Source organism: Manis pentadactyla, chromosome 14 (assembly GCF_030020395.1).
Source record: "Manis pentadactyla isolate mManPen7 chromosome 14, mManPen7.hap1, whole genome shotgun sequence".
NCBI classification, from domain to species: Eukaryota; Metazoa; Chordata; class Mammalia; order Pholidota; family Manidae; genus Manis; species Manis pentadactyla.
This window is the reverse complement of record NC_080032.1, coordinates 52180511-52194403: the sequence shown is the minus strand read 5'-3', so window position 1 is coordinate 52194403 and position 13893 is coordinate 52180511. Positions and strand designations below refer to the sequence as shown.

The following is a 13893-nucleotide window of genomic DNA, read 5'->3' as shown; positions in this document are numbered from 1 at the left end:
CGCCTCTAACCAGGTAATCCTTGGGGCTTTTGTCCTCAGAAGATGTATGTCAAAGAATGTAATCTTATTTATGTAAAAGAATACTGATGTGTAACAGCTTTTAGACAATTACAATGCTACTATTACTTAATAAAACCTTTTCTGTGAATATAAAACCATCTGTGGTAGAACACTGGTAACTTTTCTGTTTTTAATCAATTCCTTTACTATAAAACACAATTTAAAAATGTTTTCTATTTGTTTGTGTAAATATTTTAACATAGTAATTTTACTGTGGAAAATTCCACTTCACAGGAAAGAGTAAACTCCTCAAGGCCAGTCTTACCAGCATCTTTATTTACATATTAGAGCGAGTCAACCAGTGAAAATCCTAGAAAAAGAAAACATTCAATCAAAAGAAGTAACTGTATCAAACTATGTCCTCACTGTTTTGCTTGCCCTAAAATCGTAAGTCCCATAATAACCACCTTTACCACAGTGGTGAGAGATGAAACTTGTGTTTGGTCTTATGCTTTTGCCAAAAAGGAGCTAAAACTTCATAGCAAACCTTTTTGTCTTATTCTACAAACAACCTAAATGGCTTTCTGGGTCCTCCTCCATTAACAGTAATCAGAGAACAGAAAACTAGACTCCAAAAGAACCAGAAGTAAACTCAAAAGAACAGAATAAACTGAAGAGGTCCAAATGTTGAATGCAATTGCACCAATCGCCCCGTGACAGTCTCATCTCCCACTGTGTTTCCTCCACTTTCTGCCTTCCAGCCACTCTGGCCTTCTTTCAGTAGCTCAGACTTGCCTTGTTCCCACCTGCCATAGAGCCTCTGCACATCTCTTCCCTGACCTCTTTGCTGAGTTTGTCCCTACTTATCCTTTGGAGCTCAATTTCAAACATCTCTTCCTCTGAGAAGCCTTATGACCCCAATATAGCCCTGATTCCTTTGCTGTGTGTTCGTTCAGAGCTGGTGCCTTTCCTTCAGAGCACCTGCCTCCCTCTGCTGTGCTGTATCCAGTCGTGAAGTGACTAGACAGTCCCTCTCCCCAACTGGACCGTAAGCTCCAGGAAGTGAGGGCTGAGCCTGGGTTTGCTCAGAATGTACCTCAACAGATATTTAAGTGCCAAGTCAGAAATGGTTTAGAAAGCACTGTGCAGTAACAGGGTGCTCCATTTGGCAGGTACTTTTGGGGGCTGGAGGGGAGATTAGCTTCTGCTTTCCGCTTAGCAAGTGCACATACCTGGGCCTTCCGTGTGGCTTGCGGCTTGATCATGATGTTGATAAGAGAGGGTTTAGTTGTGTCTGCCAAGCTCTGCCTCAGGGATTCCTGGAGTTCTTCTGGTGTTTGTACAAAATACCCTTTGCCTCCAAATGCAGTCATGATCTGCTCATAATGTGAGTTTGGAAGAAGACAGATTGGAGGGGCCCTGAAAAAGGAGGTCACAAGCAACAGAAAAAAATCATTCTCTGAAATAATCTGTGGAAAAACTTAGACTGAACTGGAAGGCATACTTTTTTTTTTTTTTTTTTTTTTTTTTTTCTTAGATAATTATTTTTTTATTGAAGGGTAGTTGACACACAGTATTACATTACATTAGTTTCAGGTGTACAACACAGTGATTCAACATTTATATACATGATAATTCTAAGTACCAGCTATCACCATACCAAGTTGTTACAATATTTTGACTATATTCCTTATGCTATACATTACATCCCGGTTGCTTATTTATTTTACAATTGGAAGTGTGTACTTTTTCTTGGTTGTTGTTGTTAGGGCATCTCTCATTTTTATTGATCAAATGGTTGTTAACAACAATAAAATTCTGTATAGGGGAGTCAATGCTCAATGCACAATCATTAATCCACCCCAAGCCTAATTTTCGTCAGTCTCCAATCTTCTGAAGCATAACGAACAAGTTCTTACATGGAGAACAAATTCTTACATAGTGAATAAGTTACATGGTGAACAGTACAAGGGCAGTCATCACAGAAACTTTTGGTTTTGCTCATGCATTATGAACTATAAACAGTCAGTTCAAATATGAATACACATTTGATTTTTATACTTGATTTATATGTGGATACCACATTTCTCTCTTTATTATTTTTAATAAGATGCTGAAGTGGTAGGTAGATACAACATAAAGGTAGAAAACATAGTTTAGTGTTGTAAGAGAGCAAATGTAGATGATCAGGTGTGTGCCTGTAGACTATGTGTTAATCCAAGCTAGACAAGGGCAATAAAACATCCACATATGCAGAAGATTTCTCTCAGAACAGGGGGGGTGAGGTTCTAAGCCTCACCTCTGTTGATCCCCAATTTCTCACCTGATGACCCCCCAGCGACTGTGCCTGTCTTAGGTTGTTCCTCCCTTGAGGAATCTTACCCGTCTCTGGCTAACCAGTCATCTTCCGGGGCCACACAGGGAAATGTTAAGTTGGTAAGTGAGAGAGAAGTGGAAGGCATACTTTTATGTCCAACACTTAAACTGAGATGCTGCTACAGTAAATTTCCACATATTTTTAATTACCTATACAGCAATGTCCAAGAGAACATTCTATGATGGAATATCTTTTATCTGCACCATCTGGTATAGAAGCCGCTAGCAACCTGTTGCTGTGAGCACTTGAAATATGACTAGTCAAAATGAGGAACTGAATTTTTTATTTTATTTAATTCAGCTTAAATAGCCACATGTACCTAGCGGCTATAGTGTACAGTGCAGGGTACAGGGTCAACTATTATGAATCCAAAAGAAAAAGAAGAAAAAAGGAATGAACGCAAAACAGCGAGTGACAACAAGTGAAGTCAGCGCACAAACCTGCTGCACCCCCAGGACTCATAGATTCCCCTTGTGGACAACATGCTTTCAGCCTGGCTGTGTCACCACATGATCGGATTTAGCTTAGTGTTAAAGAGAAGGAAGGATCACAAATAATAGGTGAGCAGTGACATTCCTTTGTGGGAAAGCAGGGACAGAAGGATGGAGCATGTTGCAATAGCCCTTTCCTTAACAAGGCTTAGCCATCAAACTAATTTGTCCAAGTCTTCAGTGGCTCCCTGGTCATAAATTATTTATTGAGACACCCAATCCCAGATGCAAAAAGGAACCATGCAGACAGGGTTCCTGCCCCTCAGAAGGGCTGACAATATAAATGAGCAATACTCCCAGCTCAGTAGCACATCCCAATACAGCAGACTTTGAAGAGAGAGATTGGAACAGATGAAAGTAAACATACATTATTCTGGGCTACTTACACTGTAGTAGCATCTCCAAATGTTAACATTTCCTTCCAAGTACCTGTAGCAAAGCCTTGGTAAATTCCATTATTATTCACCACCAAAAGTACAATTGGCAAGTTGTATCTAAAATTGGGAGCAAAATATAAAAGGAAAGCATTCTTACAACATGGATGGAGCTAGAGGGTATTATGTTCAGTGAAATAAGCCAGGCGGAGAAAGACAAGTATCAAATGATTTCACTCATCTGTGGAATATAAGAACAAAGGAAAAACTGAAGGAACAAAACAGCAGCAGACTCACAGAACCCAAGAATGGACTAAGTTACCAAAGGGAAAGGGACTGGGGAGGATGGGTGGGAAGAGAGGGATAAGGGGGAAAACGGGGCATTACGATTAGCACACATAATGTAGGAGGTGGGGGGCATGGGGAAGGCAGTATAGCACAGAGAAGATAAGTAATGATTCTATAGCATCTTACTACACTGATGGACAGTGACTGTAATGGGGTATGTAGGGGGGACTTGATAATAGGGGGAGTCTAGTAACCATAATGTTGCTCAAGTAATTGTACATTAACGATATCAAAATAAAAAATAAAAAAGGAAAGCACTTTTTATTTTCAAGTAATTTCTTTTCTTTGGGCTGAAATTTTTACTTAAAAATGGGTAGCTTTTTTGTAAGACAAAAAGTAAGCATTTGTTATTCTAATAAAGAATATCAAATCATTAACAGAAACATCGTGGAGTAGTAGAATGAATACAAGATTAGGGGTTCATAGACCTGGTTCTACCACTATGCCACCATCGACCTTGGGCAAATACTTCAGCTTTTCTGAACTCTGTTTTTCACAGATGCAGGTATTAATAAGAATGACACCTTCCACACTTACTACCCACTGAAGTACCATTTCTAGGTGGTGCCTAGAAGTACTGTTTGAAAAGAATCCACAGGCTCCTCATGGACAATCGGTACACGCTAGATGCTGTGGGAGGCAGTGATGAGCACATGTTCTTGCTTTCACCCACGGTTAGAAAAACATCACACAGTGTAATAATTAGAGAAAAAGGCTGACTTTACTAATCACTAACAGAAGAACATGGGTTTTCTTTTCTACAGATATAATTCCTGAGATCAGATGTAAAAACAAAACTAGGACTGTGGTAACTCCCTGCTCCTCATGCTCAGAGGGAACCATCGCTCTCCGAATCCCCATAAATCACTCTCCTGGTGTGTATCACTTGATTGTCAATAGAGACACTCTACCAGGCACGTATTTTCCCTCTGATCTTGAATGTTTTATATACCAAAGCTTTGAAAGCCCCCTAAACATGCTTTACAGGAGCCCTAATAAGAGCCCCAGTTAAGGACGGTTTTACTAGTGGCAGAAAAAAAAAACAACCCACACTTCTATAGCAGGATCTGCAGTGCATGAGTTTCTCCCTGAATCCTTACAACTATGAACACAATTTAAATAGGTCACATTCACCTAGATTTACCTAGATTAGCTCATTTGTTCTTTACAACCATCCTCGAAAGTAGGAACTATTAATAGCCTTATCCCTGTTTTAGAGGAGAGTAAAGTTTGATTAAGTCACTTGGCTCCCACGCGGCAAAGCCACTATTTACAGTCAGGCCATCTGCACCAGGTTCCATGCTCTTAACCACCAAACCCTGCTGTCTCCCAGCAGAAAACAAGCTTCTTCTCAGACCAGAACTTCTTGTTTGGCAACTGCAAACCACTCCCCACACTCGCGCAGGTTTGGCAGTAGAGACATCATGAGCACAGTGTCACGGATGACAAAGATCCTAACATCACTTATTTTTATTAGCATTTTACTAGTATTTAATATACCAGGACGTGGGACAGTGCTATACACGGGGAAGCTGGCACACGGGACGCTTGCCAAGTATTGTTAGGCAAATAGGTCTTATGCATAATTTTCATATTTTCAAGAGAGAAATGCTGTGATCCAAGACACTGTTTTACCTGCAGATGGTTTCCACTTCCATGCCTGAAAACCCAAACGCGCTGTCTCCTTCCACACAGATGACCCGCTGCCCTGGGCTTCTATCCTCTGCCACTAAAGCAGCTGCAATCGCAAACCCCAGACCGACTCCCATGGTACCGAAAGTGCCAGCATCGAGCCTGTTGGGGAGCAAGGAGAAAAGGAACCCCTGGATGTGTCACAGATGGTGGGGGCAGCACACAGCTAGTCCTATTCACATGGTGCACAGGCAGCTCAGGACAATAGAAACATTCTCCTTCTTTACCATAAAGCTTTCAGAACGTGAGGAACGACCTTGTCAAGGATATGCAGAGTGAGCAGGAGACATCACTCATGAATGCTTGGAAGATTGTGACTGCATCTTAGAACACCCAGTACACGAATCACCATGTGACCCTGATGACATCAAAGCATAAACACTGCATAAAACCTCACCTACGAATACTTTTATGAAGTATGTCTTCAGGTACTGAACATGTATAATTCTCAAATGTTTTATTAACCTACATTATTACAGTTTCAAGTTTAACACATTATAATTCATTATAATTTCTTTTTTGGAAGCCTTACCTGTGACGAGGAAGGTAGTTCTGAAGCACAGTGCGTCCAATATCCATAGTATTTGCTCCTTCACTCACCACAAAACAGTCTCTGGGGAGCTGTTCTTGAACATGGTAGAAGACTGTATAATAATTCATAGGCAGGGATTTTTTGGAAGCCAATTCCTAAAATATTTGAAGGAAATGTAATCAAATTAGATTGAGATACAGTGAGAGGAGACAAGGTCAATGAGCTACTATCAGACTTACCTAGAAACAGGCAACAATAAGCTGTGTTGTGGCACGAATCTAGTTCCCAAATGGCCACCGAATGACCACTCTGAGAAGCCAACTGATCTGTGAACAGTCCCAGGGGACAAGCTAAGACAAAAGGGACCCGTAGTCACAGTCTGAGACACAAATAAGCCAGGTAATGGCCCTCTTCCTGGAGATTCACAATGCCTATCTGTGTACTAAAACTGATAGCTATAGTAAAGATAGCTAAAAACACTGGGTTAATCAAAACTAAGCTTATTTGAGCACTTTTAGGAAAACACTGCATAGGAATTTTTATTCTAGAACAGTTTAATTTGAAATATGGCCATAAGCTTAAGATGAAGTCAGGATTTAAGGACGTCTGAAAATCTGGTTCTTGCCCACACATATTGGTAAGTAAAGGGGGTGTGCTTCATTCACTATTCCAGTCTCTGAATGGAGGAAACAGCAAGGTGAACACCTTTGCCCCGCCATATGCCCCTCAGAGCTAAGAGCAGGCCACATGGGGCTTGGCAGGCACAATCCCTTTGGGCCCCAGCACTGCATCTTCCCCTGTGCTACTCTGGCCTGCCGGAGACCAGACCCAGGCTAGATGAGGGCCCCTCCTACACTCCTGCACCAGACAAGAGAAGCAAGATCTTTCCATCCTAACATAAGGTGATTCCTGGAGAAAAGAAGAGAGTAATCATGATACCATTCAGGAACAGAATTGAGACTGGCTCTTGATAAGAGAAAGAGTCACTGATTAAGTGTCTTTCCAGTGAAAGAATCACATATAATCAACTCTGCTTGTTTCGAAAATGTGAATTTATTCCAGGAAGACTGATACATTGGGGAACAGTACGAGCATTAACTTGAATCTCATATTTGCTTCTGCATGATTCTGTCAGTGGCAGATACTACATAAGCACAGAAAACTGCACCCAGCAGAACCAACATGCACAGGAACACAAAACACCAGACGAATCAGGACAAGGCTTTCTCCCAACCAAAGAGAAAATACTATCTATATGTGGAGACGTAAACAGAAGTCACCAAGTGCTGTAGAAGTGGCTCAGTTTAGGAATAGGAGTAGATGGCTTGGTAGTTTCATACATTACTATGATTTCCAAAGCCTTCAGCTATCAGGCAAAGCCATGGGTACAGATGAAATCGTAAAGGAATTTCCAGCAGTGATACAAATGTTAATTGAAAAAAGGTGGCCATAAATGTTCCCACCCAAAGAAAAAAAAAATACATGTGAGCTCATGGATGTGTTAACTAGATGGGGAAAGTCCTTCCATAATGCATGTTTATCAACTCACCATGATGTGTCTTTAAGTATCTTACAAGTTTATATACAATCACTGGAATGTATATCAATGATACCTTAATTTAAAAAAAAGAAAGACGTATCTTAAAGGTAGAAGAACATGCCCCCCAAAACATCAGAATATAAGGTTCCCAAAGATCTCTGAATTACGATTTAGTGCCAAAGTCAAACATGGGCTTGAAGAGCTTTCTGTCCAATCTCCGATCCTCCTCCTTTGCCCGTACAAGCTGCAGCCTTCCCCACGCCCACTTCTACAAGGAGCTCCAGGTCTCTTCCAAGGTAACATGCATATTCATTGTAATGTATATTTTAACTGTGCAACACGTGTAAAACTTTGCCTCCATTTTCATTAGGTTTCTACCTTAATGCTTCAAGCATTTGTAAGAGTTGTGCCCAAATCTGCCTCCCATGAGCCCTGAGGTTTTGACTGCACAGTTCTGCACGGGGTGGTGTCTCAGGGAACGCACGTGGTGTGTTAGGACAGAACTAATGGAGCCAGAACCGGCCACGTCCTGGAGTTTCAGGGGCCCTGCGTTACCTTGGATGCCGCTTCATTGGTCCTCATTTTCTCCCGCAGGGTTTCCCACCACTCACTCTCTGGAGGATACTGCCAGGGTATTCTGTCAAATTCTTCTAAAAGCTAAAAACACCATAGACTTTTTCTTTCCTTTTTTGAAAATAAACTTAAATCATACTAACATAAAAATCTCCTCCTAAAGAAGACAATGCTGCTATTGATCCTGCTCTTTACATCACTCATGCCATTTCTCCTCTAGCAGCAAACAACCAATACGATAAACAGGTGATAGAAAGCTCTAGTGGGGGCAGGTGTGGCCTGCAGTCAGACCTGGGGCTCCCGCAGGACAGAGAGCAGGTGCCACCTCCTGCTCACCTCCCAGGCAGGGCTTGAACACTGGAAGGAAAATCACCCCTCCACAGACCCTTTTGGGAGGGCCAACAGCCCCCAACGGCTAGGGATTCCCATAATGCAAACTAAATGCTCCAAGGTGTTTTAATACATCATTGGGGATTGCATCCTAAAACAGAGTAACCATAATAACAATACCAATTTGTATCCAAAATCAAGTGATAAATGTGACTACATTTTACCTCCTGTCACAGTGAAATGTATTTTTATGTACAAATAATAATAATCTGGACAAGTCACTGATTACAGTTTGAAGAGTAAAAACCTCTTTATTGCCTAAAAAAATACTAAGTTAGATTTCTTGGCTGTAAGTGCAGTTCCTCTGGAAGCTGCATTGTAATTTTTCAGGTAGCTACATCCTATTTAGTAAACAATTCTTTGCCTACTTTAAGTTTTCAATCACCTTCCAAAAATTATTAACTGACTCAAAAATGATCTATATACAAAGAGTTGGATTTATTGAGTTCCAAAGTTACATTTAAGAACAGCCTTCCACTATAAATTTTGTTTAAAAACAGATATTAATAGACCTATCACATGTGAATCAAGACTGAAAAATTTTCAAGAACTATTAACCTAAAGACCAACCCAAATAAATCCAGGTAAAAGCTCTTACCTGTTTAGTGACAGCATTTATGTCTCCTAGCAAAGTCACAGCAGGCTTTACATTATTTCCCAATTCTTCTGCACAGATATCAACCTAAAAAAGAGACAAGGCTGAAGAATATGCCATGTTTGTTTTTTAAAATCTTTAAGAAGTCAATTAAGGCTGAATAAAAACTGTTTATCTGTAACATGATAAAAGATTTTTCTATTCAAAAAGTTTCCTAATGAAAGTAAAAAACCATTAAACTATATGAGTGTCATAAGAATCACCTGGTAGGCTTGTTAAACTGGAGATTGCAAGAGTCCACTTCAGAAGTTTCTGATCCTAATAGGTCTGGGGTGAGGCCTGAAAATGTGCATTTTTAACAGGTTTCCCAAGTGGTGCTGTCGATGCTGCTGACCCAGGAACCACATTCTAAGAACCACTCCTACGGCATAGTGTGATTACTTCCCATTTACTCAGAAGCTCCATTTCTGAACAGCAATGCACTAGTGAAAATACCTTGTGCAAGGAGGAGTAATTTAGCCCAAAGGGATGCAACTTTATTCTGTAATTGAGGGGCAATGAGGAGGTGGCATCTTCCAGGTACAACCCAAGTTTTGCCTGTTTTTGGTTTTAGTTCTCAATGGCCTCAGGGACACAGGGACTATTAGAAATTGACACCTTAATAAAAAGGTAAATAGGGGAGAAGATAGCAGTTGTAGCTGGGTCATTAATTACCATATATAATCTGTGTAGGACAACCACACTTGCATGCCACTATGCAGAGGGGCAGTACTTTCTACAGCAGTAAAGAAACTGGCTTATAAAGAGGGTCCTAATGATACATGATTCATCAAAGGGAGGTCAGAATATATTTCAAATACTGTGTTTAACGACATAGTTGAAAACAGCATTGTTTAGAGATTTCTAACCAAAAGGTGTTTGAAAATTGTGGCGTCTAAATGAACTCAATCCCTAACAATGCTGAATATACTGTGTCCTAATCTACCATCCTACTTAAACCTCTTTTGTCTACCTTTAAATAGAGTTGAACTATGAAGAAGAGGCAAATTATGCATATCAAACTATTTAAAACTTGATTTTGAAAGGTCTTCTTGTTATAAGTGGCATATTATGTTTCACAGGCTTGAAAAGGCAATTTACTTTGGCATCTGTTATAAAATTCTACCTTTGTAAAAAGAGAAATGGCTCTTTAGAAAAGCCAAGATGAAAGCAGAGCTGATAATAGCTAAGAGGGAGACAATAAACTGTAAATAGCTCCGATTTTAAATCCCTCCTCTCTGAGTACCTGGATAAACTTCACATCTGGCTGATATCTTGGAGGCAGTCCAAAATGCAAAATCCAATTTAATCTGGCACCAAATAACACAATTACATCAGCAAACTGCAAAGCCCTATTAAAAAGAAAAATCTAATATAACACAAACAGAATATCTATATTTCTTATATGAAATATTCTAAAATTCATTTCTGAAGTAGTTAGAAAAGTTGAAATAATTTGGAGATTATTTTAGTCTCCAGAATCAGCTTCTAGGGAAAACACAGGCAAAAATCTCTCTGAACATGAGATCAGTAATTTTTTTCCCCAAACAAGGGAAACAAAAGCAATAATAAACAAACTAAAAAACTTCTGTAAAGCAAAGGACACCATCAACAAAATGAAAAGGCAACCTACTGTAGGAGTGAATGTATTTGCCAATGATCTATCCGATAAAGAATTAATACCCAAATAAAGAACTCACATTACTCAACATGAAAAAAACAAATAACCTGATTAAAAAATGGGCAGAGAACCTGAAGTTTTCCAAAGAAGAAACACAGATGGCCAACAGGCACATGAAAAGATGCTCCACATTTGCTCATCATCAGGGATTCAAATCAAAACCACAATGAGATACCCCTCACAGCAGTCAGAATGGAAAATATCAAAAAGGCAAGAAATAAAAATAGTTGGCAAGGATGTAGAGAAATGGGAGCCCTCCTACACTGCTGGTGGGATTGTAAATTGGTGCAGACACTCTGGAAAGCAGTATGGAGGTTCCTCAAAAAACTAGAAACAGAAATACCCAAAGATCCATTAATTCTACTTCTAGTAATTTACCTGAAGAAAACAAAATCACTGATTCTAAAAGATACATGCACCCCTATGTTAATGCCACATTATTCACAACGCCAAGACATGAAAGCAACCAAAGTGCCCATCAATTGATGAATGGATAAAGTAGATGTGGTACATATATAAGATGGAATGTTATTCAGTCATAAAAAAGAAAGAAATTTTGCCATTTGCAATAACATGGATGGACCTAGAAGGTATTACGCTATATGAAATAAGCCAGGCAGAGAAAGACAAACACCATATGACTTCACTTACATGTGAAATTTAAAAACAAAACAAAACAAAATGAACAGAAGAACAATAGACTCATAGACACTCAGAAGTGACTGGTGGTTACCGTGGGGAAGGGGTTGGGGTGGGCAGGTGAAATAGATGAAGGTGATAAAGAGGCACAAAATTTCACTCATAATATAAGTTAGTTATGGGGATGAAAGTACAGCATAGAGAACACAGTCAATAATTTTGTAACATTTTTCTATGTTAACAGTAACTTCACTCATTGGGATGAGTGACTAATAATATAGATTACTGTCAAAACACTATGCTGTATACTTAAACCAAAAGCTATTGTTTATCAACTATACTTCGAGGACAAAAATAATAAATAAATAAAAAGATCAGCTTCTAGGGTAAATTTGTATTTCAAACTAAAATAATTTATGAAGCTATTCTATTTAAACAGTAATCTAAAAGATGAAATAAGTAGAAAAATACTACTATAAAACTGTATCTAGACCTATTTCATCACTTACTACTTTTTATCATTAAAAAATTCAATACAAATCCACTGCAGGTAATCTGGAAAAAAACAGAAAAAGTATAAAGAAAAAAAATCATCCAGTAATTTTATCAACTGATAAACTATTATTAATAACCTGGCATATTCTCAACTAGTCCTTTTTCTATGCAAGTATATTTTTACATAGTTAAGCTTATATTCTGCAATAATGTCTCATGTATGTTTGCTTACCATAAATGTTTCTTTCCCTTTGTCATTAAGTTCTCCTTAAATACAATTTTTAAAGGCTAAATATTTTGCTGCACACATATACCAAATTTATTTCACCTTTTCTCAATTGCTGAATAATTTGTTTTTAACCGTATTGGGTTGCACATCTTTATGCCTGAATTTTAATGCAATACTTCATATTGATTTTAAAAGACAACTGATTCATATTCACAAATTGCTTTAAAAAAGTATTATACTGAGCATATTTCTAATAGCTTTATTTTACATATCCTAATACCTTTGTCAATAAATATAACTTTCAGTGTTTCAAAATGATTTTTACTTTGATATCCACATTGATGCTAATGTAGCCACCCTTGTTTTGTTTTTACCTCATATCTTTGCTCTTATAATGCATATGTAACTGTCATTATTATTGGTCCAAACAGTAATGTCTCTGCCTTTTTCCAGGACAGTTTATTATAATTGCTTTGGAGGGTTTTTTTTTACTTCTCAATTTCTGCTTCTTGACTGTTTCCATTTTTTCCCTATCTTTTGCCACAGAGGATCTATTTTTTCACTTTTGTCTTCTTCAGTGATGTTGCTATTTTTCACAGAAATTCAGTTATTTCAAGTATATACTCAAAAAAGCATTTTCATACACAGTTGACCCCTGAACCACACAAATTTGAACTGTGCAGGTCCACTTATATGTGGACTTGTTTCAATAATTATATTGGAAAAATTTTTTGGAGATTTGCAACAATTTGAAAAACCATTTTCTTTTCTCCAGCTTACTGTATTATAAGAATACAATATACAATACACAGAGCACACAAAATATGTGTTAATTGACTGTTTATGTTATTGGTAAGGTTCCTGGTCTCTGTTCTTGTTTGTGTATTCAGGCTATTAGTAGTAGTTTTGGGGGAGGTCAAAGTCATATACAGGTTTTTGACTGTAGGTCAGCCCTCCAATACCCATGTTGTTCACAGGTCAACTGTACTGGTCCTGGGGGACCCAATTTAACACAGATAAAAACTGCAATGGAAGGATAAAACCCTTGGAATTGTTGATAAAATTATGTATAGCTCACTGCAATCTTTTTACACTATTCATATATTAAGATTACCTTCTTAAAATTCAGCTGGAACAAAGATAAACTTCAGCTCAACCCAAGCTAAAATATATTTATAAAAAACCTTAATGTGTAAAATTTAATTTGGTTACTGTACAATGTATACTAATATAGAAAATAAGTAAATGGTATAATCTATACTATATAGATTAAGGTACAATCTACTAAGACAGAACTAAATGAGCAAACATTACATTTTAAAAACCCTCAAAATTAACTGTACTGCATGCATGAAAATAAGAAAATAACCAAATGAATAATGTTGGTGGCCTTTTGGAGAGGTAGGGAATGAAATCAGTAAAGACATGCAGGGAACTACAAATGAATCTGTAATTTTTTGTTTCTTAAAAATAGAAAAAAACTCTAATGCAACAACATATTACTTAATATTACATTAAATTTGATAAAGTTGAGTGGTGGTTACTTAAGTGTTCATTGAATTATTCTTTTTATTTGCATATTTAGAATATTTTATAATAAAGAAATTTCAAGAAATTAAAAAATGTTTTAAAAATCTAAGAGGAGACTTCTAGTGCCAGCCAATATTGGGTAAGCCCACTTCAGCCTAGCTTTCCAATTGATTATAACAGAAAACTCAACAGAACAGAAAAAGCAACTACCTGAAGATTCTGAAGAGAAAACAGTAGTGGGTGGGTTGGTGAGGGGAGTCGGCGGAGTGGCCCATGCACAGTGTGAATTTCCAAGATATTGCGCCCCCCTCACCAGCTTTCATCTCCTGACTTTGACTCAGCGCAGCAAACACTTGCAGAGAAACTTT

General features: G+C 38.2%; 1 protein-coding gene across 3 annotated transcripts in view; it reads right to left on the bottom strand.

Annotated features, from left to right (window-relative positions):
* Nucleotides 1–216: 216 nt before the first annotated feature.
* HACL1 (2-hydroxyacyl-CoA lyase 1) overlaps nt 217–13893 on the bottom strand; it is a 28147-nt gene continuing 14470 nt past the window's right edge. For all 3 annotated transcript variants that reach the window (XM_036901004.2, XM_057491525.1, XM_036901006.2), the window contains 8 exons: nt 10198–10303; nt 8916–8999; nt 7910–8011; nt 5815–5969; nt 5226–5384; nt 3255–3362; nt 1233–1419; nt 217–370 (listed from right to left, as the gene is read on the bottom strand). In XM_036901004.2, coding sequence (XP_036756899.2) covers nt 338–370; nt 1233–1419; nt 3255–3362; nt 5226–5384; nt 5815–5969; nt 7910–8011; nt 8916–8999; nt 10198–10303 — 934 coding nt within the window. In that variant the 3' untranslated portion in view covers nt 217–337. The remainder of the gene's footprint in view (nt 371–1232; nt 1420–3254; nt 3363–5225; nt 5385–5814; nt 5970–7909; nt 8012–8915; nt 9000–10197; nt 10304–13893) is intronic.